The 25,841-nt window shown below is 36.0% G+C and overlaps 1 protein-coding gene across 3 annotated transcripts; it reads right to left on the reverse strand.

Annotated features, from left to right (window-relative positions):
- Nucleotides 1-12: 12 nt before the first annotated feature.
- On the reverse strand, nucleotides 13-25,169 carry BNIP2 (BCL2 interacting protein 2). Of its 3 annotated transcripts, XM_037054016.1 has the most exons (11): nucleotides 24,973-25,169; nucleotides 16,473-16,579; nucleotides 15,640-15,707; nucleotides 15,031-15,207; nucleotides 12,966-13,142; nucleotides 10,150-10,252; nucleotides 9,233-9,364; nucleotides 8,069-8,155; nucleotides 7,850-7,948; nucleotides 7,042-7,077; nucleotides 13-4,610 (listed from the first exon to the last, which is right to left on the reverse strand). In XM_037054016.1, exons 2-11 carry the CDS (start codon nucleotides 16,520-16,522, stop codon nucleotides 4,559-4,561), a joined length of 981 nt encoding a protein of 326 aa, XP_036909911.1. In that variant the 5' UTR covers nucleotides 16,523-16,579; nucleotides 24,973-25,169; the 3' UTR covers nucleotides 13-4,558. The 3 variants fall into 3 exon arrangements, with proteins under 3 accessions (XP_036909911.1, XP_036909912.1, XP_036909913.1); XM_037054017.1 differs by lacking the exon at nucleotides 7,042-7,077; XM_037054018.1 differs by lacking the exons at nucleotides 7,042-7,077; nucleotides 7,850-7,948.
- Nucleotides 25,170-25,841: the final 672 nt, after the last annotated feature.

Here is a 25,841-nt window from a genome sequence, read left to right on the forward strand (position 1 = left end):
GAGACAAAAACAAACTTTACAATGAATTTATTTAAATTCATTAACGTTGCAAAAATATGATGTGCAACAGATCAGGACACAAGTTACTGTGTTCCTAACAAGTCAAAGGAAAATAAAATATTACATGTAGTAAATCAAGACCAACTCTAGGATTTCTTACAGGGACCACATAAACATCTTGCATACACACTCATCAGAACTGAATTTCTCACACTGTAAAATAAAAGCACTAAATGAGGCAACAGCATCTCAATAGTAGTAATGATCACAGTACATTAATTTTGTCTAATGGCAACATATGAACCAATAGTAAGAAAATATTTGAATTTTTGAAATATTTATCAAAGTGTGATAGTATCGAACAAACTCAGAATTGTGTTCTATTTGAACATTGCCCCAAGGGCTGTGCAAGTCAATGGCCGTGAATACCATCAATATTTACTAGCTAGGTGTATGTAAAGAAACAAACCATTTAAGGGACATAATTTTAGAAAGCCTGTATACAAAAAGTGCAGTGGTATACCTAGTTAGTATTATTTTCTAAGTTCCTCCTTAGCCACACTGAATATGGAAACAAAATTTCGAAACTGCAAATGTCTTCTTATATAGTCTTATTAAGACAGAATCAGAAGCAAACAGCTTACTTAATATAATTCTTTATTAATCTGAAAGCATTAAACCTTGATTTTCATCTGGTGTTTGATCTGTTAAGTGCTTAATGTGAACTTTTCATAGCTTTTTATAGTTCTCAAAATATAAAAAGTAGATCTATCATATACAGTTACAACAAAGTAACAGTTCTGTTCAAATGTTAGTGTCGGTCCTTACTGTTCACCACATCATCTTATTTCAGTTACCACTTAGAACTTTAAAGGAAAGTTACACCAGGGCCTCACCATTGGTCTGATTCTAATTCGCTCAGAATCCTGGGACAGGAAGAAAGGAGTGAAAAGCTCTGTGGGTTAATTCTTCTGAACTAAGAACACTGAGTAGATATCTCCCACTTCCCTAACCTGCTGACTTTCCTATGCAAGTTTAAATTCTTTAAATTCAAGTTTAAGTCACTCTCTCACAGTGACTTAAATTACACAATTCCTGTTTTCTATGACAAGATAAATTCTAACAGAATACTTGGCCTAACGTGTAAGAATATTAATTCCTCTACCCATCCCATCCTTCTGAGATTTGTGATTCATTTTGCAAAATTCTAAATATGACAGGAAAAACATAGGTGTGAAAATACAATGGGGTAGAAATCTCTATTTTTAGCCTAACCCCTCTGCCCCTCTGATTGAGCAATGTTAGCAATTTTTCACACATAACACAGGAAAAGGAAAGATGAAGCCGTTGTCACATTATATACAATCTTGCCTACCAGTCTCATCAGAAAACTGGCCTGTTCTACTTGATATATACTAATGCTAATTTATCTATCAACTGAAAAAAATCTAAAAAGCTACTTCTTGCATTACACACTTTCAGATTCCCTGAGCACTCACATAAAAACAGCCAAACAGTACTGCTATACAGTCATTTACAAAGTCTCTATCAGAAACCAGATCCCTTACCTTTTTAAATTCTGGAATTGCAGTTGAAGAAATTCTAGCTGCTAAAATACACTTGCAAATCAGCAAATTTCAGTATTCAGTTACTAAATAGTGATGTCTATTTTTGGAAGACTACATTAATATTTACCAACGCTGAAGTATGAAAAAACCTAGTCCTAAACTTTAATTTGTGCACTATAATTGCCATCTGTTCAAGCTTGCTTCCACGTGAAGAGACAAAGAGCAGAGGAGAATATGAATTCTCATTATAGGTATTATCAGCCTTTCCCCCCTTCATATATTCTGCATGTAGCCTGTAGGTTTCCCTGCTGGATACAAGAAATGGTACCAACAGCTCCCACGCACAGTATTTAATGTAGCAGGGGCACATTTAATGGCATCTTAGATAACAGCTAACTCTTTACCCCTCTAGTTTTCTCAGTTCCTTGTTTTGTTATCTTCCTTTCCAACTACCTGCTACTCGCTACTTTAGAGTCATATTTCTTTATTATCTGCACCCCCGACCCAGCCCCATTACAGACTATTAAGCTTAAACTAGGGGGTCAATTTAGCATCTTTCCTTGGTGCTCCTTAGGAACATGTATAACCAAGCACAACACAAATAACTTTATTTGAGAAAGTACTGACTAAAAAGAGGCACACAGAGCCCAAGTATAACAAACAAAAGTGAAAGGTGCATCAAATTAAACCAGTTAAGTTAAATTGATGACCCCAGCAGAAAGATAATGGAAATACATGTATTTTGACCTCAATCTGTAGTGGAAAATTAAAATCGAATGGTATCAGGGGAAATGTCACAGAACTACAAATAACAAACTAAATAAATGCTTTCTTCTACCCTACTAGTTATGACCTTAAATCTTGTAACTATGTAACATTCACTACGGGGCACGTCCCTATAGCAGGTTCCGTTAAGGTGTAGGTTAGAGCAGGTACCCTGTGAGTCTTCCGTTACATCCACTGGTAGCACTGTTCCCTCTGCATTTTAATGTTCTAATGGAAGAGAGACTAATTCTACTACTAAAAAAATTTAGAAAAACCTGCCATTTTTTGAAACAAGTTGTATCTGTAGTTAGGAACAATGCTTGCAAAAGGAAAAGTAAATAAACACACAAAGTGCTGAAATCGAAGAACTGGGTACTTGATGTGGAGCAAAACCACCCATTTAATAAAGCTTAGCTAACGGAGCAAGATGAAGACTTAGATAAAACGCTACTTAAAGTGCACCACAAATACAGACTCTAATTACGATTAAATTCTTATTTAATTCACTCATTCACATCCCTCATATGGTGAGGTTGGAAGGGATGCCTAAGTTATTGTTAATTTACTGTTTCAGTACACAGTGTTTCTAACGTTTGAGCAAGCAACAGCGGTTTGGAATTTATTCACTATGACACCAGTTCAGGATCTGCGTACAGCTGGACCCAAGTGAAGTCAGGAGGGGCTGAGGAGCATCTCATCCTCAGCCCCTGGACTTAAGTCAGGACTTAAGTCAGCATGCCAAGTTTATGATTGAAGAAGACAGAAAGTAAAGAAAAATTCTCTTATATAGCAGAAACTTTACACTAAAAATGGCAATGCTAAAAGCCACATGTGTCTTCTTCAGTCCAGGATAGAATAAATCTTAAAAGCTTAGCTCTCATTCACTTTAATTTTGCTCTTCCAGGACACTCTTTTGTAAACTACCTTATAAGAAGGGCTGGAATGTGGTGTAACTGTCAAATAGCAGGGTACAAAGTTTACCAAATGTGTATGAGTCACACAAGTATATGACATAATATTGGACCAATCTGTTCTCTTAGGATGATTGTGTAGGTAAATTTATTTGTTTGGGGGCATAAGTACGATTTATTTCAATGTAGAGTTGAGGTACTTATTAAATTAAACAAGGAGTTTATATGCTGTATCAAATGTGTCACCCAAAATAGTACATTACAATGATGCTCTAAGATCTAGAAAATAACGCACCATATCTGACTAGGTCAAACACCTATCAAGTTCAAATAACTGATAGGCGAGTATTTTGGTAAAGTGCCCATATTGAGAGCACTTAATAAAGCAGCTCCTGTTTTCTACAGAAAAGTGATGACAGTGAACAACTCAACCCATTCCCCAAATGGTACAATGCACTCACATAACTTCAGGGGAGTGATACCCTGGACACAGCTTATTTCACATTAGTGAACAAATCAAAGATTTTTTATAAAGGTTTGACTTTTGGCCAGAGGATAAAATGTCCCACATATACATATATTCTTATATACCTTAATTCTTAGCCTCTTAAATTCTCTAGTTCTACAACTGGCTTTTTAACCTTAAGTTAAAAAAAAAGTGTGCAATGCACTTTTATTTGTGCTTCTGAATTAAGGAAAAATATATTGTAAGTGATAAAAAAAAGGCTAGGATGATACTAGCCTACTTAGATTATGTACATGACCTTTGGCTTTTCATGACAACCAGTTGAACTGTCCCTCACCTTATGAGACACTTTGATTTTTAAGTTAGCCAGGAAATGTAGATAACCATTTACAAAATACAAAAACTCCAACAAGCACTTTACAAAATCATACTCTTATTTACCTGTACATTCTTCTACAAGACAGGTATACATAAAAAATATTGCTCAGAACGTAAAAATATATATTATCTCTTTCCTTTACCAATTAGGCATATAAATATTTTACTGAAGATGCATTGTTCAATAAACAAATGCAAAAACCGCTTTATATAAAGTGTGGTTCTCTGCTTTTAGCAATACAAAATATAAAATGATTATAATACAATTAGCTAGTAAGAGCTAAATTCAAGAGATTTGCAAACCAATACAGCAGTGAACAATCCCTTATACAAAAGTCCACTGAGAAAAAGTCAAGTCAATTTTTTAACAGGTTACATAAAAATCATTGCCAATAAATGCATTATAAATGCAGAAAAGAGCATTGCTTCATCAGTACATTCTTCAGTCTTGTTTGGGCTAGATGCCAATCTTACTGTTCACTTTTTGGTTCATCTTGTTTTCCATTAAGCTCTTGATCAACTCTGTTTAATGAAAAATAATACAGATAATCAAACACTAGCAACTGAATAATTTTCTTCTTAAAAGTAATGATTATTTTTAGCATAGAACATTATTCTGTTAAAAACGAAGCTGTGCCAAGAAGCAGACATAGTAAAAAGGTTACCAAACACTTCCCAAACAAGGAAAGATAATTTTTAAAGTCAAGAGGACACTGACAAGAAATGTAACTGTTGCTTCTTTAAAAACTATAAAACACATACAAGTGCACATAAACTTTAAAGTGTAAATCACAGTGGGCATACTGAAACGGCGCACTGTAGCACAGCTGGGGCACGGGTCTAACTGTGAGAGAGTGGCAAGAAAAAGTTCTCTCAAAAATGATTTTGTTAAGTGATACAGTAAAATGCCCCTTGCAGTCCTGTGCCAGGTAATGATGTCAACAATGGACTTCATATACCATGACGGCCCCACAAGATTACAATGGAGCTAAAATTCCTATCACCTAGTGACAATGTCACAGCGCAGTGCGGTACAGTAACGTCCTAGGCCTTCACATTCACTCACGACTCACACTGATTCACTCAGAGCAGCTTCCATCTTCCAAGCTCCAGTCACAGTAAGTGTCCTATAAGGTGTATCATTTTTATCTTTTACAACATATTTTCATTGTAACTTTTCTGTTTAGATTAAACAAACATTTACCACTGTTACAACTTCCTATAGTATGTATAGTATCAGTACAGCTATATGCTGTACAGGTTTACAGCCTAGGAGTAACAGGCTGTACCACACTGCCCAGGTATGTACAGGCTGTACCATCCAGATTTGTGTAAGTGCACTCTTCAGGTGTTCGCACAATGATGCAACAGCCTAGCCACACATTTCTCAGAACTTATCCCATCAATAAGTGATGCATGACTGTACTTCCAACATTCAGTTTTATACTCCCTTCTCATGAGTACTTATCACAGAGATGTCACCTTAAGTAAGCTTCCCCACATGTAGCCTGTTAACTTTGGGTTATGAAAAACATACCCCCTTACTTTTAAAACTTGAATGTTATCATTTTCAAGCTAACAAGGATTTATTATTTTTTAAGGCTAAACTTTGTACAAAAACTAAGAAGTTTTTGCTTGAAAGATATATGTAATGATTCTAATTAAGGTTAAACAAAAGAAAAAAGATAAAAAAATAATAATAGTGGTAGGTTTCAAACAATACATTTATATAAAAAGTATAGTTCTACTTTTTTCCTGATACCTAAATTAAGAGTTAATGCTAAAAACTTTGCAAAAAAGGCAGAGTACAGCAGATTTCATTAACAAAAAGCAATTCATTTTGAAATCCATGAAGCAGCTGGCTTCAAAATATTCTACAATTACAGATATTTTTAATTTCAGCCACTTTTCTGGCAAATGCACACCAATGCCTAGAAAGGAATGAGAAATTAGCAAGATCTAGAAATCACTGTCCATGTCTCTGTTAAAATGTTTGTTAAGTTGTAAAGGGTCACACAGAAAGATAAAGCTATTAGTTTCTCACCTGGTCAACTGAATTCTTGCTCATCAAAAGAGACAAAATATGTCCAAAGTTAAGAATGTTCCAATTCCAGTTATTTATAATTGGTTCCTTAAGAATGGTCAAAATGATAACTACATATAAATCGGTCACCCTACCTCTTAGGAAAGATTGTATTAAACTATAATGCTTATTTAATTGTCAATATTTTAAAAGTCCGTTAACAAGTTAGATTCAAATCCTACGCTTTAAAAAATTACTATGTAAAATGTAACTGTTTTATATCCTTGCCTTTCATCTTCTATGCCAAAGTATTAATAGATAATAGTGTTATGCTCAAAGCAGAATTATTCAAAATTAAATATAAGATGGAAAGCAGAGTGTTTAACTATTAAATGGTACACTGAACTTTTAGGAATTTTGTCACATGTAGAATTTGACTGGTTAGCAGGCCATTTAAGCGTACAGGAAATCAATGTTGGTTAGCCAAAGAATATGGGCATTTTAAATATAACCATCAACCCCAGGGAAATAAAATAATTTCTTTAAAAAGCGCACAAATAGTTGAAAAGCACAAGTTATGGATTTTAAAAATATGGCAAAAAAGACGAAGTCTTAAAAGTAATTAATTTTTTAAATAGTATTCTTAGTAATTTCTCTGTTTTACCATCAGTATTTATACCAAAAAGGAGGGGGGGTGGACTGTGGCCTTTGATTCCTAATTGGCATCATATGCAGTGTTGAAACAGAGTAAATCCAAGCCGCGTCCAGCATTGGGTACTTTGGATTCACTCTGCACTTGGGTTCTGGGGTATATTTATATTTAGAAATGCCATTGTCTTTGTCTACAAGCTAACCAACCGGTAGGAAGAGTTAGTCTGTGCAGTGCAAATGGACTAGTCTAGATGCAACCCAGTCAAGGTGTGCATATACCTTTTTTGTTTCTTTTTTAACTTTTCTTCTTCATACCTTGGTAGGGAAGAGTTATTTCAGTAAATACACATGTTATCAACACAATAATACTAAAAATGCACTGAAATGAAATTATTTAAGTTTGCAGGCAAAAAAACTAAAAGTATTTCATAGAGTAACGCAGAAAATCAAAACTGACTTAAAAAATCTGGCTTTGATACATTAAGCAGACTAAAATCTCAGAATAACCACCCCTCTAAAAAAAAAACAAAACCCAAAACAAAAAAAACCTTTTTACATTATAGCACCACGATACTCAAGTATTTATGTTAAAAGCCTCTATAAAGCCCTTTTAAAATTTAGATAGAAGGGAATTTGGTAAACAGAGTAAATTCCCGTCAGTTGAAAGTTTTAAGGCTGTGCTGATCTAAATAATATTTTATTTTTCTAGTAATATTATTTAGTGTCGTGATAAGCTTTTAATCAAATTACTCCAATTACTCAAATTAGGAGAGCAGCATGTTCAAGTCTGGAGAATGTTCTTTAGCACTGACCAATCAGGAAATCATCTCTTAGACTGTAACCAGTCTTTACAAATATAAATTAAGTCACAACCAGAAATAATTATTCCTATTTCTTCAACTGACTAGAGAAAACTTATGGGGAAGGTGCTAGAAAATGGCTTTTTCTCCTTTTCCTTTGTTATAAAAACAAGAGAAGTTACAAAGAATAATATATGAAGTAAGAAAAAATGAGTATTAAAAATATTTACCCCCTGCAATCAAAATATAAAGACCCAATGAAATTAAAGAAATAAGACAAAACATACTGTTTTATGCACTCTGGTATGCCAACATATTCCATGGGGACAAGTTCCGCTAGTTCTGCCAAATTAAAGACGTATCTAATTTTTTGGCTGAATTTTGAGCTATGGAAGAAAATAAAAATAATTACCTCAATATTTCTGACCAACAGAACTGATAAGAAATTCATACAAGGAGTCTGTGTTTCTGCTTTTTCATAAAGTCAGTGGCATTCAGAAAATTACCTAATAAATGGTCTTGTAACAGCCAGAAGTGTTCTGATAAACCAGGAGGGATGTACAATAATTAGAGATTTTAGGTTTTTCCGTAACCTAGAGTTGAAAAAGGAAGAAAATTTTAAAAAGCTCTAGAAATCCTAACGCTAAAGGTTAATACATTAATGAGTACATGGAACTTTATATAAAAATTACTTGAAAATCCCTCACCCAAGAGTTCTCATTTAGATGTGATCTTCCTTCAAAGATAAAAAACAAAACTCTTGAATTCTGATGTTCCCTCCTACTGCTATGAAACGAACTTTACTTCACTTGGCTAAATTTATGTATAGTCTTTTGTTAAAATGTCTCCTAACATACGTTCACTTGTCTTTAGGACTCTGTCAACTGTTTACATTTTTCAGGACTGAGAGGAAACTGGTATTAATTTTTTCAACACCATGAAAGTTGGCAGTGGAAATCACCATAGTAACAGGCAGCATAAATTAGATCTTGTGCATTCTTACAAAATCTAAAATTTTTATTAAAAATTAAAGGCATTATTTCAGACAACTTAAAATGACCAAATAACTGTTTTATCACAGATATTTCACACTCAAACTGATTGTTAAGAAGTTTGTTTTTTTTTTAAATCACAAGAACTAGCTCATGTCATGGTTAGGTATGAAGAGAAACCTATTAAGGGTCTGAATGGATTAAACTAGTTTGAATTAATTATGGTCAAATCAAACCAATGAGAGGATCAAAGTTCCTTACATTAGCATGGATGACTAACACCCAGGAGAATGCATTTCTAGAACTCATTCCAAAGAAGGATTACAGCTAGACAAGCACCTTAACATAAAATATGTTAACATTATAAATTAGGCAAAACTCAGAATGTAATAAAATAGAAAAGGTACTAAATTCTCCATCCTTTCCCAAAATTTAAATTATAGGAAAATATTCAATCTGTATAAATAAGGAAAAATAAAGTTCTATTACCAAAACTAATTTCTTTTATAACATTCTAAAATACTGACTTGAGAAAACAGAAACTTTCTATGAAATTAATAAATGTAATACAGAAAGTGTGTACATGATACCTTTTAAGTGGCAACAGAAAATAATGTACAATAATAAGGCCATTATATAAATTGTTCAGACTATAGCTTTCAACTTGTACTTCAGTACCTTCTATCAATTTGCTGATAGCATTTCCTGAGCCATCCCAGACTGGGCATTTTTCTCCGAGTTGTTGCACCATTTAAATAAACGATCATGTAGTTTTCTGCTACTAACAGCTCCAAAGTGCCAATAACATACCTAAAAAAACAAAAGAAAACAAATTAAAGCCTTAAATATAGTTTTGCAGAACCAAACTAGGTTATTCAAATTACAGTTCCCTTCTCTCCCCTTCAATGAAAAATTTAACACTTAATTAGTTGGTATAATGATTATTTTAAAAGAGTTCTTACCATTTACTTATAAAACTAATTATATTGAGGCAACATGGTTATCTTTTACAAATACATGTTGAAATGTTTATGCATGAAATAACATGATATCTGGGATTTGCTTCACAATTATAGTGGGGGAAGTATAAATTGTAGATAACTGATGATTGGTAATTGTGGAAGTAGGTGATTGGTACACAGATTCAATATGCTGTTCTCCACCTGTGTATGTCTGAAATTTTCCAAAACAAACTTTAAAAAAATCGCACTAACTTGAGGAATAGAGTGACTTTGTGGAAATACAATAGAACTTGAGTCAGCTTAGTTACATTTGTTTTTTTGGGGAGATAAATGTAATTTAGCTGTATAATTATGAGAATTAAAAAGTCATTTCTTTATACTCAATGTGTACTGTGTTCTCAAATGTAAAAAAGTTAAAACAGATAATCTGCAATATCCCTTCCAGTTTTAAAATAACATTTTTTTCTGCTGAGTTAGGAAATAGATAAGTTTCATAATGTCAAAGAATAAGTACTTAAAAAGAACCAGAAATGGGATACTTATAATTTTTACCCAGCTAACCTTCACTTCCTCAAACTGGGCATCTAATTAACTCAGAATTCTGTCCAAACATTTCTGTGAAGATATACATACTTAAAGAGATTGTCCATCAGGTATCTATAGTTAGGTTGGCCACTTTCAGGCATAAAACAGACAGCAAACACAACAATGGCATTTAATCCATCCCCATAATATCCTGAAAAGAAACCAAAGATAAAATCACAAGTATGATTTTACTCTGAAGATTTTTCAGAGGACATCTGTTAAGGACATGGTTCTTAAGAGTAATGCGGTTTACTTTCCACAAACTTCTGGATCTAAAAGTATTTTTTTGAAAGATCTGTAAATTCCCTCTTGTCAAAAAGACAACATTAAAATTTGAAGAGAAAAGGGTAGGCATAAAAATCAGAAACCCACTTAACGAGCACAATCAGGAAGCCAGACTTATTTGAGTAAGTAGACAAATACAGTGATGTAATGCAAGCAGATACGACACAACATTATCTGCCATAAAACATTCTTATGCAACTTAAGTCAAAGAGGGTACTTTCAAAAGAGTTTTACATTCTACATTGCTCCGCATGTGGTAGATTTTAGGGTATTAATACCCAAGAAAAGAATGTACCTCTGACATAATTCTAAGAAAAGCAGTGCTAAAAATGTGTATTTTTCAATTGTAATCTACATATTAAGATGTACCCAGTAACAAGTTTTGTTTTACCTTTCATTTCTATTGCTTACAAACATGCACTGAAAAGGTTTGAACATTCCAAGTACATTAGAATCTTAACTACTTTTCTTGATCCCTTAGTCACGAAACATATTTTGATAAATTCAACAGGATATGATGGCACTAGTTATTTTCCTGTAAGAAAAAGTAAGTATTATTTCTGAAAAATACTGTGTTTAAACCATGAAGTACATCTCAAAAGCTGTTTCCTATGATCTAGCTGAATTAATACATCTGTGGATTCCTGACCCAGACTATCCTTTAGTTTGCATCTGAATAAGATTAAATTAGGCAGAATAATATAACTGCAAACATTCAAGTGATTTGCTTTCAGATGAATGAAGACCACAGAAATAAGCAGGGGGGTAAATTTGGCAGAGAGTAAGTTAAATGCAAATAATTTTATGTGAAACAAACCATTCAGCTTAACCCAGGTGGACCCCTGCCAGAAACAGGAAGATTTCAGGTAATGTGACAAGCTCTACAGAGTGAGTTGCATTTTGGCTACCACTAATTTTCTGGCTCTATTTACACAAAGCCGAGGTAAATAAGCTTCTATATATAGCAATCCACACTGTCGGAAGTTATAATTGCATCTCACAGCTTTTCCTGACTTGTGCATTTCTTAAGAAAAGGGATAAAGCCTTGGTTCTCTACTTTGTGGTAAAGATGAAATATTTGTTCAGGGCATTAAGGTAAATTAAGAGCCATCATTTAAAAAACCAGGTTTTACTTTTATCCACAAGATTGCTGTTCAAGAGTGTTCATGGTAGTTTTAACCGTGATAGCTCAAACTAGAACAACTCACATGTCCACCAAAAGAAGAATGGATAAGCAAATTGTGGGTTACTCATGCAATGGAAAACCACAAAGCAGGAAAAAGGAATGAATTATGGATGCATATAACTACATGGATGAACCTGAAAACCATTATGCTGAGCAAAAGTAGACCAAAGAATATACACCACATGACTCCAATGACATGAATTTGAAAATAGGCAAAACTAATCATGGGGTACACATGAGAACAGTCGTTACTGGAGAGGCGGTCCCTGGGAGGGGGTACAGAGAATTTTCTGGAGCAGTGACGATGCTCTGCCTGTCCAGGGATGTAGGCTATACATGGTTACACATGGGTATTTGTCAAAACTCGTTGAACAGTACATTTAAGATTAGAACATTTGTAAGTGAAATAAAAAGTCAGAAAGAAAAAAGACAAATATGGTATCACTTATATGTGGAATCCAAAAAAGTCAAACCCACAGAAACAAAAACAGATAGAACGGTGGTTACTACAGGCTGAAGGAAAAGGGGTGATGTGCCAAAGAGTACAAACCTGCAGTCAGAAGATGAATATTTGGGGGAGATCTAATATACGGCATGTTGACAACAGTTAATAATTTTGAATTATGTATTTGAAAGTTGCTAAGAAAGTAGGTTCTTTTAAATTTTTTTTTACTCCTCACTCCTCACATATTGATGTGACAGAGAAACACTGACCGATCGGTTTCCTCTTGTACACGCTCAGACCAGGGACCAAACCTGAAATCTAGGCATGTGCTCAGACCGGGAATCAAACCTACAACTACTTGGCCCACAGGACGACACTTCAGCCAACTGAGCCATACTGGCCAGGGCAAGAAAGTAGATTTTAAATGTTCTCATCACAAAAAAAAAAAATGGTGACTATGTGATCTCATGCAGGTGAGGTAAGGCTATGATACAAATCACTCTATAGTATTTAAGTGTACCATTTCAACATGCTGTATATATCTTCAAACTTATAATACAATGTTACATGTCAATTATATCTCAGTGAAGCTGGAAAAAATGGGCAAATGCTACAAAAATGGATTAAAACATTTCACTGCATACAAATTAGAAATGGCTAAAATAGGGGAGAAAGTCTCAGTTTTGGAGGGCAGTGTCAAGGGACAGGGTGGGAGGGAGAGTTTTCACTGCATATTCTTAGACCTTTTAAACTTACTATGTGTGTGCATTAATGATTTTAAATGCTGGTTTTTATCATTTTACTTCAAACCTGTTATGTTTCTAAAATGGCACAGTAAGTGTTTACTATGATTTCAAAATTACGTAATTTCTCAAGGGAGAGCTTCTTCGAGAACTGAGGTTTCTGATATTGCATTAAAAAATCTTAACAATCTTTACTAATCCCTACCTCCATGACTGATAACCTTTTTATAGGGTTCAATCGCCTTCATATCAACTCTGTGGTCCTGTTCTCCAATTCTGAACATCCGCCAGCGCCGTCCATCTTCTTTTTCCTCTGCTGCTGTGTATTCGGTAATCGAGCCTTTTCTAATCACTTCAGTAGTTTTAGGTTTTGGAAGATCATCTACCAAAATAAAAAGTTTTGAATCCCAAATGGTTATTTATACCACAAAAATAAAATTACATGTTAACCACTTTGCTATCTAATTACAATGTTTGGAGAATGTTTCATTACACTTCCTGTGGAATTTAAAATCTTTTTTCCATAACAGAAGGAAAGGCTTGCTCTTGGTATGAAGTCATTTTATATTTGAAAATCGTAATTCTTTAACTTTTTTTGTATTGCCTAATTCAGAAAGCACCTAATCACAGTTTAAAGTATATCCATAAGTTCAGGAAAGATAATTCATACAGCCACCAAAATCTTAGCACAACGATTTTGGCCTAAAACGCCTTTCCCATTCAGTTTATTTTTTATTTTATTTTATCTATTTATTTATTTTAAATATTTTGTTTATTTATCTTTAGAGGGGAAGGGAAGGAGAGAAACATCAATGCATGGTTGCCTCTCACGAGTGCCCTGCTGGGGACTGGCCCGCAACCCAGGCATGCGCCCCTACCGGGAATTGAACCGCGATCGTGTGGTTTGCAGGCCCGCGCTCAATCCACTGAGCTACACCAGCCAGGGCTCCCATTCAGTTTATAGTAAGACTGTCCTTGACAGTTGTCAGCACTGCAGGTTACTTAGTTATCTAGGAGACAATCATTTTTTGTTGTTGTTGAGCACATAAATCATTCCCCAAACATATGATACCAGTAGAAAGTGGTTAACTAGTCAATAATTATTTCTCATTTGATCAATTTTTAAGCATAAATTTATTGATAATATTTTGAAGTATACATGCAAAAGTGTATTTTAAATTGATGTTAGCCAAAGCATAGGCACTGATGATTAAGTGTAATTTATATTTCAAGATTGCGTATTAGCTGATTTTTAATGATGTAATGATTTTCAAAATTTTAGCATCATAGTCCTTACCAAAAGATGGGGGGAGGGGGGACCTACTGCATGTTAGTTGTTTGTTTCCAAGATAAAGCTGTTAACGGAAAATATCCTTCCAGGAAATGACTACAGCAGCATTAAAGAAAGAGACAAAACACACAGGCAGAAAACTTTCAGTATCTTTATAAAATATTGCTTATTACTGGACTGCTTATTGAACCAGTAAAATAGGGAAGAAAAAAGGAACAAAAGATACAGCATATCAAGGATCTTAACTCTTCACTGCAGATAACAGTACTTAGCACTAAACAGTGCTTTGAAGTTAAAAATCCCTTTAAAGATGGAATATATATATATATAAAAATTAACAATACAAAGACACCATAAACAACTAATTAAAGAAAGCACGCGAAGCAAAACACATGCAAATTCTTTTGGATTCCCAGTAACAAATGATGCGTTATGGAAAGTCGGGGGCTAGAGTACACAGGGATTCAAGCTGGTTGTTCACAGAGTGGAGCACTATCAGGCAAACCTAGCTAGGAAATCACCCTAAAAACTCCCTTTAGAACTCCCACTCTGCCAATCCTTAAGCACTCTTAGCACAGATCTTCAAAGCTTTTTTTTTTGCTGATGAATTGAACATAAGAATATGCCATAATTATCAAGCAACATTTTGATATTGAAAATAAAAAAGCACAACTTTACAGTGTTGGTCAATTAAGAAAAAAAATAAAGCCACTGGTGTAATTTACTACAAATAATTTGAAAGCCATGACAATACTTGGTGTTATCAGATTTTCAGAATTTAGTAAACAATTCATGAACTTTATAAAGAATAATACCATATCTCAACAAAATCCTTTAATCATTACTTTTAATTGGTTTCATGATCAAACCTTAAGTTTTTAAAATTACCCTACTATGAGAGTGCCATTACAAAAATATGTGTGTATAGAAAGACAAACATTCATTAACGAAGGTCAGACAAAAGCAACAGAACATTTACCTTCCCACTCAAACTCATTGCTGTTCTCCGACGGTGTGTCTAAGCCATCTAAGTCGATCTCTGCACTTTCATCCAAGTCATCTGACAGCACAGAGCCGTCACTAGGGTCCAGGGTCAGGCTAATGTCTGGAGCCATTAGTTTCTTTTTTACTTTATTTCCATTAACTTCTAGTGGGCCTGGAATGCGTAAACCAAGTGAAACATGTATTAGAAGGAATGCTTAAATGCCCACTCCATCCTTAGGAAAAACAACATTAATTGAACACAATCCCAAAGCACTAATTTGCAACTCTGGATTCTGATCACCACTGCTTCTACATCATGGCAAGATAATGTCCTTCAGCAAGGATATGTCTTTTTACACAGAGGAAGATCACCCAGCCACCTCTGACCACTAAAAATGATCTCTTATCCCTACAGTGCAGAAAATTCCCAAATCCTCCAAAGTATTACAAAATATCCGCCCCCCCCCCTCAACATTTGACTTATCCTTTGGCTCCCTGTGATGGTACAACAGCTGAGTATTATTTTTTAAAATTGACCATAAAATGTGTTAAAAAATAGTACAAAGTCTATCATTTTACTGAAACTAAAGCGTCAAGTACTTACCAGGCTGGCTCTCTGGTCCAGTTACAGCTAATATATCTGCTTCAATACTATCATCTTCTGGTAAAGGTCTGGAAGGCACAGACACACTTTTTAATCAATAAATTACATAAAAATTTTTTTGAAGTTCTAAGTTCTATTAAAAATAGCTAATAGAAACAATATGTGGAAGACTGAATAAAGCAGTGTTTCTTAACCTTTAGTATTTTATAAACTGCTTTTCCTTATGTAACTGCCCTTAAATACAACTATAAAACAAATAAACCTATAAAACAAACAGAAATTAGATGCATGAATTTAATGTGATACATGATACAATGTATGAGGAAGCTAAACTGTTACTCACAATGTGACTATGGTAATGATAGCCACAATTCTTCTGAGTATGAATATTTCCATTATTACTATTATCAAGTACTCGGCAATGACCCACCACCCCCATCAGTCCTTTGCAACTGCGAAGAGACCCTACTGTGCACAGATGGTTCTCTGACCGTGATGAGATGGTAACATCACTGAAATATAAGGTCTGCTAACTATCATGCTGTATGTCTTAAACTCAGAGTGATGTATGTCAATTATTTCTCAATAAAATTGGGGGGAAATCTGCCTTTGCTCTTTTTCTATCAACCCAACTGGTGCCAATATAACTGTAAATAAAAATGCCAATCTGTCAAGATAGCTGGCCAGATGATCTAGGAAATCCTTGCTTATTTATGTACGAAGTTTTTTCTTAACAGCAGAAAAGTAAGCCCAATAGTCACTTAATAGGAGACACCACAACATAGAAATTTTGGTTTGTTCTAAATCTGTTTTCATTGAAAAGCTCTGCTCACACTGGAAAATCTTCGTCTTGCCATTCTTCCTTAAGTTCCACACCTTCCATCCTCAGTGTGGACTCAATGTCAACTGCCAGCTCCTGATAATCCAGAGAGCCAACGTCCTGCGGAGAGAGAAAAAATTAAGTTAACAACTTATTTTTCATTTTGCGTGTGATTTAAAATGGGGGCAGGGGCAAGGAATAAAAGTAAATAACTACATTCTCTACTCTAGATCCACACATTTTCTGTGGACAGAGGTTGATTCTAGAAACTGAGCACTAGGAAACAGTGGTCAGCATTTATAGTGGTCAGCATTTATGGTCTCATGATTCAGCAGAGCCAAGTGGTGTGCTGTCATTTGTACTTCCTTTCCGACAGTTTCAATAACCACAATTCCTGAGCCACTGTCTAGTAACTGACTGTCCAGTAAATGAATTATGCTACATTTTGATTTGCTTCATACCTATACCAAGTTTTTCTCATCTATACTTCAGCGTAAGTATTCACAAACTGAACTTAGTGAATACTTTTGTTCATGCAACTACATGTTTTAACTTAAGCCATAAATTTTAGTTTTAGTTTTCCAAAGAAGAATGTGGGTTCGAAGATCCTCCTTTTACAAAGTGAGGAACTTGAATACTGTTTTGGTTGATGGAATAAGAAATAGAGATTTAAATACGGAATAAAAAATAGAGATTTAAACATATTATTTAAGAAGGCACAAAGATCAACTGGTTAACAGTGCAATAAAAATTGACAACTTTAGGGGGCAAGAGGTATAAATTAGTATTTAGTTCACTTACATTAGAGTAAGTCAATAGACGTCTAAAGTTACTTATTTAAAAAAGCAGTAAAACATATAGTATTTAGTATTTAATTGAGAAAGCAACACGAGATATCACTAGAAGTATTAAAAACAAAGTTAAAAGTAGTTTACACCAGTAGAAGAAAGAGCACGGGATGGGGAGAATAACTGATTCTTTTCATAGTAAATCTCTCCAAACTACTTGATTTAACACCACGTATAAATAACTTTAAAAATACTTATCATATAAAACAAATGGTATGAGCCATGCACATTCACTTAAACAAGTCTTCTAAAATAAAGACATAGTTGCTTTATCTGCTATGTCATTATAATACACAAAAGATGCACAAAGTTGTACAGAAAACACATCACGTTCTAGAACAACAACATTATGGTGCACTGGGAATTCTCTAAAGTGTCAGACTTTACACTATGAACTGTATTAATGTCTCTGCCAGGAGTGGATGGCTCTCTTCCCAGTTTGAATTTCTATTTATGCTCAAGGGAAGGCTTCAAACATCCTCAAAAGCTTTAAATTTTTGAGGACTCAATTGTTAATATGGAAAAATGGTAAATTCTGTCTTTCTCTCAGCAACAAATTTGCTTCAAAAAGTTATTTATATATAGGAGAAAAGCACTTTTAATTCTCTGGTAAAACAGTGAGCCATGCAATTTTGAAAAATTAACTAAAACACACTTAAAATACAATAATCTTGATATATTTCACAGCGTCTCTGTTTCTATTATATAGCCTACGCTTTAAAGTAATTAGCATACATCTTCAATGATCACTTCATAGGTTGTTCTGATAGCAACTCTTCCTTGCTATAGAGAGGAAAATACACAAAAAGGGATACCTATGTTAACACGCAGAATTTAACATGTTAAATTCTTCTACTTAAAATTCAGTACTAGTAAACAAAGAAACCCCAAATTATGGCCCCCAAACCCAAACATTCAATACTTATTACTCTAATTATGCTCATGTGAGATGGAAACATTGTTACTAAAGGATGAAAACTGAGTTCCAAAATTTTAATTTACTACACTTTTCAATGTCTTCTTTTTTAATATTTATTGAATTTGATACTCTAAAGTGAACTAATATATTTCCCTAAATTCAATAATCAGAAAGTTTCTATTATATTGTCTCTTTTTACTGGATGTTAAGAAAATATCAGGATGTTCTGGGTACCTTTTTAAAATATCCCACATACTCAGAAAAATATTTAATATTTCAAAGACGAAAGCAGTAACTCAAAGTTGCTACCACTATATTCCTGACACCCAGCACAGTGTCTGGTGAAGAACAAGCCTGTAAATATTAGCAAAATGTGTACATATTTAATTGTAAGATATGACACTGGATAGGAAGCCTATGTTTTGCTCAACCTCTTAGGCTTATTTTTCAATTTTTAAAAAATTAAATTTATGGGGGTGACACTGGCTTAACAAGATCATATGTTTCAAGTATACATTTCTATGATACATAATCTGTATACTGCACTGTGTGCCCACCAGCCAAAGTCAAATCATTTCCATCACCATATATTTGGTCCCTTTTACCCTAAATTACCCCCTTCCCTCTGGTAACCACCATACTGTTGTCTGTGTTCATGAGTTTCAATTTTATATCCTACATGCATGAAATCATATGATTTTTTAGCTTTTTCTTAGTGACTTATTTTGTTCAGTATAATATTCTCAAGGTCCATCCACACTGTCGCAAATGACAGTATTTTATCTTTTCTTATGGCTGGGCAGTATTCCCTAGTACGTATGCACAACATCATTTTTATCCAATCCTCTATCAAAGGCGCTTTGTCTCCATGTCTTGGCTACTTTGACTAATGCTGCACTGAACACAGGGGTGCATATAATTTTGTTAAGAAATGTTTTTTTGAATTTTGGGGGTTACATACCCAAAAGAAGGATTATTGTGTCTTATGGTAACTCTATTCTTAATTTTTTTAGGAACCGCCATACTGTTTTTCGTATTGACTGTACCAGTTTGCATTTCTACCAGCAGTGAATGAGGGTTCCCTTTTCCCCACAACCCCTCCAACAACTGTTATTGTCTTGCTGATAACAGCCATTCTATCAGGCGCGAGGTGGTATCTCACTGTAGTTTTGACCTGCATTTCCTTAACAGTAGTGAAGTTGAGCATCTTTTCTTATCTGTGGCCATTTGTATGTCTTCTTGGGAGAAATGTCTATTCGGCCCATTCATTCAATGTTTACTTTAATATCATAAAAGTAATGTTAACACATTACTTTAACACACCACAGTGCATAAACATGGATATTTAGTTTGGGGGTAATTAAATAAGCTACTTAGGACTCCCGGCCAAGATGGAGGCATAGGCAGATACACTTTGCCTCCTTGCACAACCAAAAGGACAACAGTAAATTCGCAAACAAATAATATCCAGGACTGCCAGAAAATCGAACTGTATGGAAGCTCATCCAGACTGGTAGGAAGGTCAGAGATGGGCAGCTGGGGCAGAAAGTACTCAGGGTGAGGTGGTGGCTAAAGGACTGGGGCGGCGAAGCAGCAAATGGTGGATCAGGCAGTCCCACATTTGTGTTCAGATAAGCGGGAGGAACAACCGGGGAGTGAGACAGACCATGCAACCCAGAGTTCCAGCCTAAGGAAATAAAGCCTCAAAACTTCTGGCTGTAAACACCTGTGGGGGTTGCGGCTGTGGGAGAAACTCCCAGCCTCACAGCAGAGTTCATTGGAGAGACCCACAGAGCCCTAGGATGTACACAAGCCCATCCACCCAGGAATCAGCACCAGAAGGGCCCAATTTGCTTGTGGGTAGCTAGGGAAGTGACTGAGAGCCAGCCAAATGCCAAGCAAGCAGCAATGTTCCCTCTCTGACCACACCCCCACATATAGCATCATAATGTAGCCAAGTGGGTTGCCCTGCCCTGGCAAATACTTAAGGCTCTGCCCCTTACTATGTAACAGGTATACTGAGACAAAACGATATGGCCCAAATGAAAGAATAGATCAAAGCTCCCAAAATAGAACTAAGTGATAAAGGAATAGTCAATCTATCAGATACAGAGCTCAAAACATCCTATAATCAGGATGCTCACAGAAATGGCTGAGTATGGTCACAAAATAAAGGAAGAAGTGAAAGCTATGCAAAGTGAAATAAAGAAAAATGTACAGGAAACCAACAGTGATGGGAAGGAAACTGGGACTCAGATCAACAGCCTGGACCAGAAGAAAGAAATAAACATTCAACCAGAACAGAATGAAGAAACAAGAATTCAAAAAAATGAGGAGAGGCTTAGGAACCTTCAGCACACCTTTAAATGTTCCAACATCTGAATCATAGGGGTGTCAGAACGGGAAGAGGAAGAGCAAGAAGTGAAAACTTATTTGAAAAACTAATGGAGAACTTCCCCAATCTAGTGAATGAAACAGACTTCCAGGAAGCTCAGAGAGTCCCAAAAAATTTGGACTCAAGGAAGCACACACCAAGGCACATTGTAACTAAATTACTCAAGATGAAAAATAAGGGGAGAATCTTAAAAGCAGCAAGAGAAAAGGAGACAGTTACCTATATAGTAGTTCCCATAAGACTATCAGTTGATTTCACAAAACAAACCTTGCAGGCTAAGAAGGGGCTGGAAAGAAGTATTCAGAGTCATGAAAGGCAAGGACCTACATCCAAAATTACTCTATACAGCATACCTATCACTTAGAATGGAGGGGCAGATAAAGTGCTTCCCAGATAAGGTCAAGTTAAAGGAGTTTATCACCACCAAGACCTTATTATATGAAATGTTAAAAGGGACTTATCTAAGGAAAAATGATAAAAAATGTGAACAGTAAAATGAACAAACTCACAACTATCAACAACTGAACCTAAAAAATAAAAACAAACTAAGTAAACAACTAGAACAGCAACAGAACCACAGAAATGGAGATCACATAGAGGGTTATCAGCAAGGGGTGGGGGGGGGGGGAAGAGCAGAATGGGGGAAAAGATACAGGGGGAAAAAAAGCATTAATGGTAGGTACAAAATGGACAGGGGGAAGTTAAGGATAGTATGGGAAACAGAGAAGCCAAAGAACTTAAATGTATGAGCCATGGACATGAATTAAGGTGGGTGCATGCTGGTAGGAGGTGGGGTACAGAGTGGAGGGGAAAAAAATAAATGGGACAACTGTAATAGCATAATCAATAAAATCTATGAAAGAAAGATCCCACCAGCCAGTTAAACAAAACCTAGAAGTAAAGATAAAGATAAGAGTCACCATTTCATCACAAACTTTCAAAGAAAAGTACACTAGGTAGATAAAAACAGTTGAAACAATACAGAGAGTACTGTTCTTGGAAGCACTTTATCATTAGCTGCTCTAAGAATAGGAAACAAACAGGAAACAGGAAAGAAAGAAGCAATATAAGCACAAGCACTTTGAAGGAAACCAGGATATTGCTGACTTACATGTTAACTATGGATGTTTCCCATTTTTTTTGTTCGTAGACTTTGTAAATCAAAATGAGGAAATAACACTTTAATATCGTCTTTGTTAAAATAACCTGATTTTTCAACAGACTTGTGGTGGTTGTGGCACATCACTACTTATGTCAGTTATGAATGGAGGTCACGGAGATAAATGCAAAATACTTGTTCATTTTAGTGAAGTTAAAAATCAGGGAGATAATGGATTTCCTCCTGACACAGCTTCACAACAAAGGGATTTCCCCATGCAGCTTAGCAATATAAAGCAAAAATTAAATATTGACCATTATGGAGCTTAACAATGCTGTTGGCATAGGTGCCAGTAACCACATCTATGCCAAAAACAATTAGAGTTGGCAGAAGGAAATGCCCAGGCAAGCTTTTCACTTCCCCATTTAAGTGAAAGGGATTCATCCTAAATATTGTTTGCTTTCTTCTAGGAGGTTGGCAACACTGTCAGCACTACAGAAAAATAATTTAGATCATCTCATGTCTTTACAAAGATCACTAAGCACCCCTGGAAAAATGCTACATGCTTTCAGGTCATTGCTTCCTTGAAAACAAGGACACAATGTCACTTCATACCTGTCAGAGTAGCTATCATTAAAAAGACAAGAAACAACAAGTACTGGAGAGGATGCAGAGAAAAAAAGAACCCTTGCACACTATTGGCACGAATGAAAAGTGGTGCAGCCACCGTGGAAAACAGTATAAAAGTTCCTTAAAAACTTTTTTTAAAAGGAAGATCTTCCCATTTGCAACAACGTGGATGGATTATGTGGGCATTATGCTAAGTGAAATAGATGGAGAAAGATGAATGACCTCATGTACCTGTGGAATCTAAAAAGCAACAAAAATATCCCCCCAAAACAAAAAAATCAAAACTGAGCTCACAGATACAGAGAATATACTGGTGATTGCCAAAGGTGAGGCAGGGGGTGGGGATGGGGTAGTGGGCAAAATGAATGAAGGGGGTCAAAAAGCACAAACTTTGATTATAAAATAAGTCCTGGGGATATAATATACAGCATGGTAAGTTTAAATAATAATAATACTGTGTCATATATTTGTAAGTTGCTAAGAGAGATCTTAAAAGTTCTCATCATAAGAAAAAAGTTATTATTAACTGCGTGGTGATAGATATTAACTAGACTTAATTGTGGTCATCATTTCACAATGTATACAAATATCAAATCATGTGGTACATTTGAAACTAATGTTTTACGTCAATTATACATCCATTGAAGCAAAGAATGGAATGATATACTCTATTAGAAATGTTAACATAAAATTGAAGAAAATTTACAATGGTACTGACTTTTCTGAAAATCATCAAGATAAAGCAAAGGATAATATATCACACCTATAAAACGCACATTTATTAAATTATTGATAAGCAGACCACACTGGACATGCTGAGACCTCTAAAATGATTAAAGCCTAATAACTAATCTCTAACACTTTGTTGTAGTTACACTTATTATAACTTTGGAATATTATTATCATCATATTATACTAGTATTCTGCTTTATAGGATATAAACTTCGCAAGATATTTTTCAGTCTACTGCCAGCCAAAATTAATTTATCAGATTTGGCTTAATATACTACTTCCTTTCTTGGATGCCTTCCTTGCTCACTGCTCCTTCTACCAGCATTACTCCAGATGGAATGAATAGAATTGCATTCCTAACGAGTGCTTTTCACAATTACTAACCACATGCACATTCATCATTTCATATGTTGCAACCAATAATCTTGTCTGGTATAAAACACTGGTGTTATTATCCTCTTTTATCTTATATACGAGGCAAATGAAACTACATCCTGATACCCAGACCTAGACATTTCCAATGCAGCACAGTGTCTCCAATTCACTGGCAACTTTATACAGACTAAGCCGGTAATGCCAGATTTGGTTACACTTAGCTTCTAAAGTGCTGTAATGCCTAGTGACTTATGATGGTCTAGTTCAAGTACCATGTTTGCAGAAGTGGACCTGTAATACTTCCTGTCTAAACCCCAACAATATTAGGCTGCAACAGAGAAGATTATGCAGACTAAGAATCAGAGTTTAGAGAAAACGAAAAATAACATGAAATAAGAAGGCATATAAGATCATTAAGAAAACAGTATGCAGCCCTGGCTGGTGTAGCTCAGTGGATTGAGCGCGGGCCTGCAAACCACACGATCGTGGTTCGATTCCCAGTCAGGGCACATGCCTGGGTTGCAGGCCAGTTCCCAGCAGGGGACTCATGAGAGGCAACCATACATTTCTATTTCTCTCCTTCTCTCCTTCCCTTCCCCTCTAAAAATAAATAAATAAAATTTAAAAAAAAAGAAAAGAAAATAGTATGCAGGTAACTACATTGGGTAATTTCAGTTTTAATTTTGAGGAATCTTATCACTTACAAATTGCAGAATTAAAGAATATCAGAGAAAGAATATGTTTAATTAAGAAAATTAAGCATTAGGAGAAATAGAGATACTAATAAAGAAAGCTGAGAACGAAAAAGCAACACTATAATGCAATCACACACGACTACCTAGATGAACACGACAAAAGCTGGACTCTCAAAGAACACCTGGGACAGACAAGGGAAGTTTCAGAGTAACGTAATAGAACCAAATAAAGTTTTTATTTAACATGAGCTGATTTGGTAGATCTCCAGTGGCATCAGATGCAACCAGAAAACCGAAACCATTTTTTGCTAGGTATTTAAGCACAAGATAATGTCTGAACTCACGCAGGAACCCGGCTTTTCACACAGGAAGGTCTATTAAAGCCTTGATTACAAATGCCGCTCTCGTGTTTGTTCTCCGAGGTTTGGAGGCACACTAGAAGACTAAGTGTCTTTGTTCTGCACTGGGACGGACGCTGGGCATAAACAGGGGACCAACATGTCTGTCACCGCAGCCAGACCGGGGTGTGTGCAAGAGGGCACAGAAGGTTCCATCCGGAACACAACCACCACAAACGGAAAAGCAGGTGGTGGGGTCAAGGATGGCAATTGCAAACAGGAGCCGAGCCAAGGGCGGGGGCCTACGCTGGGCGGGGATCCGGGAAGAGCCTCTGGGGCAAGTTCTACGGCGCCCCCTACAAAGGATAACGCTCCCGGCTGCCTCTCTCTGGCTCTCCCGGGGCCCGCGCCCCTCAGACGACTGTCCCTAGGCTTGTTCTCAGGTGGGACCCGCCGTGCCGGGATTCCCGGGCCTCACTCACCCCGGAGGAAGCCTTGGCCCCCTCGTCTTCTTCGCCCCGCCAGGCCGGCGACGTGGAGCTGACGGCCAGGTCGCAGAAGGTAGCGCCGAGCGGAGCCCGCTCGCCTCGGAGGACAGTGGAAACCCAGGCCCAAGTACCCCGGTCAAGGCTGCAGCTGTAGCAGCGGCGGCACAGCTGACCCGGATGCAAAGATCTGCCCCGGCGGAAATGACTACATCCCGACCTTCTGAAGGCGGGGCAGCTGGCGGAGGCGTGGCGTTTACTTGAAACCCCGGAGTCCCTCTCTTCGCCCTCTCGGCCTCGGCGAACTACCGCCTGCGCATGCGCCGCGGGGAAGGCCTAGCTCCTTCCGGAAGTGGCTGGTAGGGCCGCCGGCTCCTGTTGGCAGCTTTGGCTGCGGGTGCGTTGTCCACCTGCGGTGGGACGCAGCCTAGCGTTTCAAACAGCTATTTATACGTTCTTTATGTTGGCATTTATTGCTGCAGTAATTGTATATTACGACATGGATAGAATTAAGGGAGGGAAAACTGTCTGAGGCCTCATTATGGGGAACTAGACCTCTGAAAAATTCAGTTTGGTCAACTCGAGGGCGAACAGCTTTACAACAGTAAAGAAAATTCTCAAACTACGTAGGAAGCGATCAATTTATTTTTAAATTGCAACATTACTTTTACTATTTACTATTTTACTATTTTTGTTTTTTCTATTTATTTTTTATTTTTACTATTTTACTATTTACTAGTTTTTTAAATTTTCATTTAATTGTGGGCCATGCTTTGGTAACATAAAAATATGGCAGATATTTTTTTTCATTAGAGCCAGTAGCCATCAATTACCTGTAAAATTTCCATAAGGGTTGCTAAATTCTT

The sequence above is a fragment of the Sturnira hondurensis genome, unplaced genomic scaffold (assembly GCF_014824575.4).
Source record: "Sturnira hondurensis isolate 20B ecotype Veracruz unplaced genomic scaffold, ASM1482457v3 Scaffold0008196, whole genome shotgun sequence".
NCBI classification, from domain to species: Eukaryota; Metazoa; Chordata; class Mammalia; order Chiroptera; family Phyllostomidae; genus Sturnira; species Sturnira hondurensis.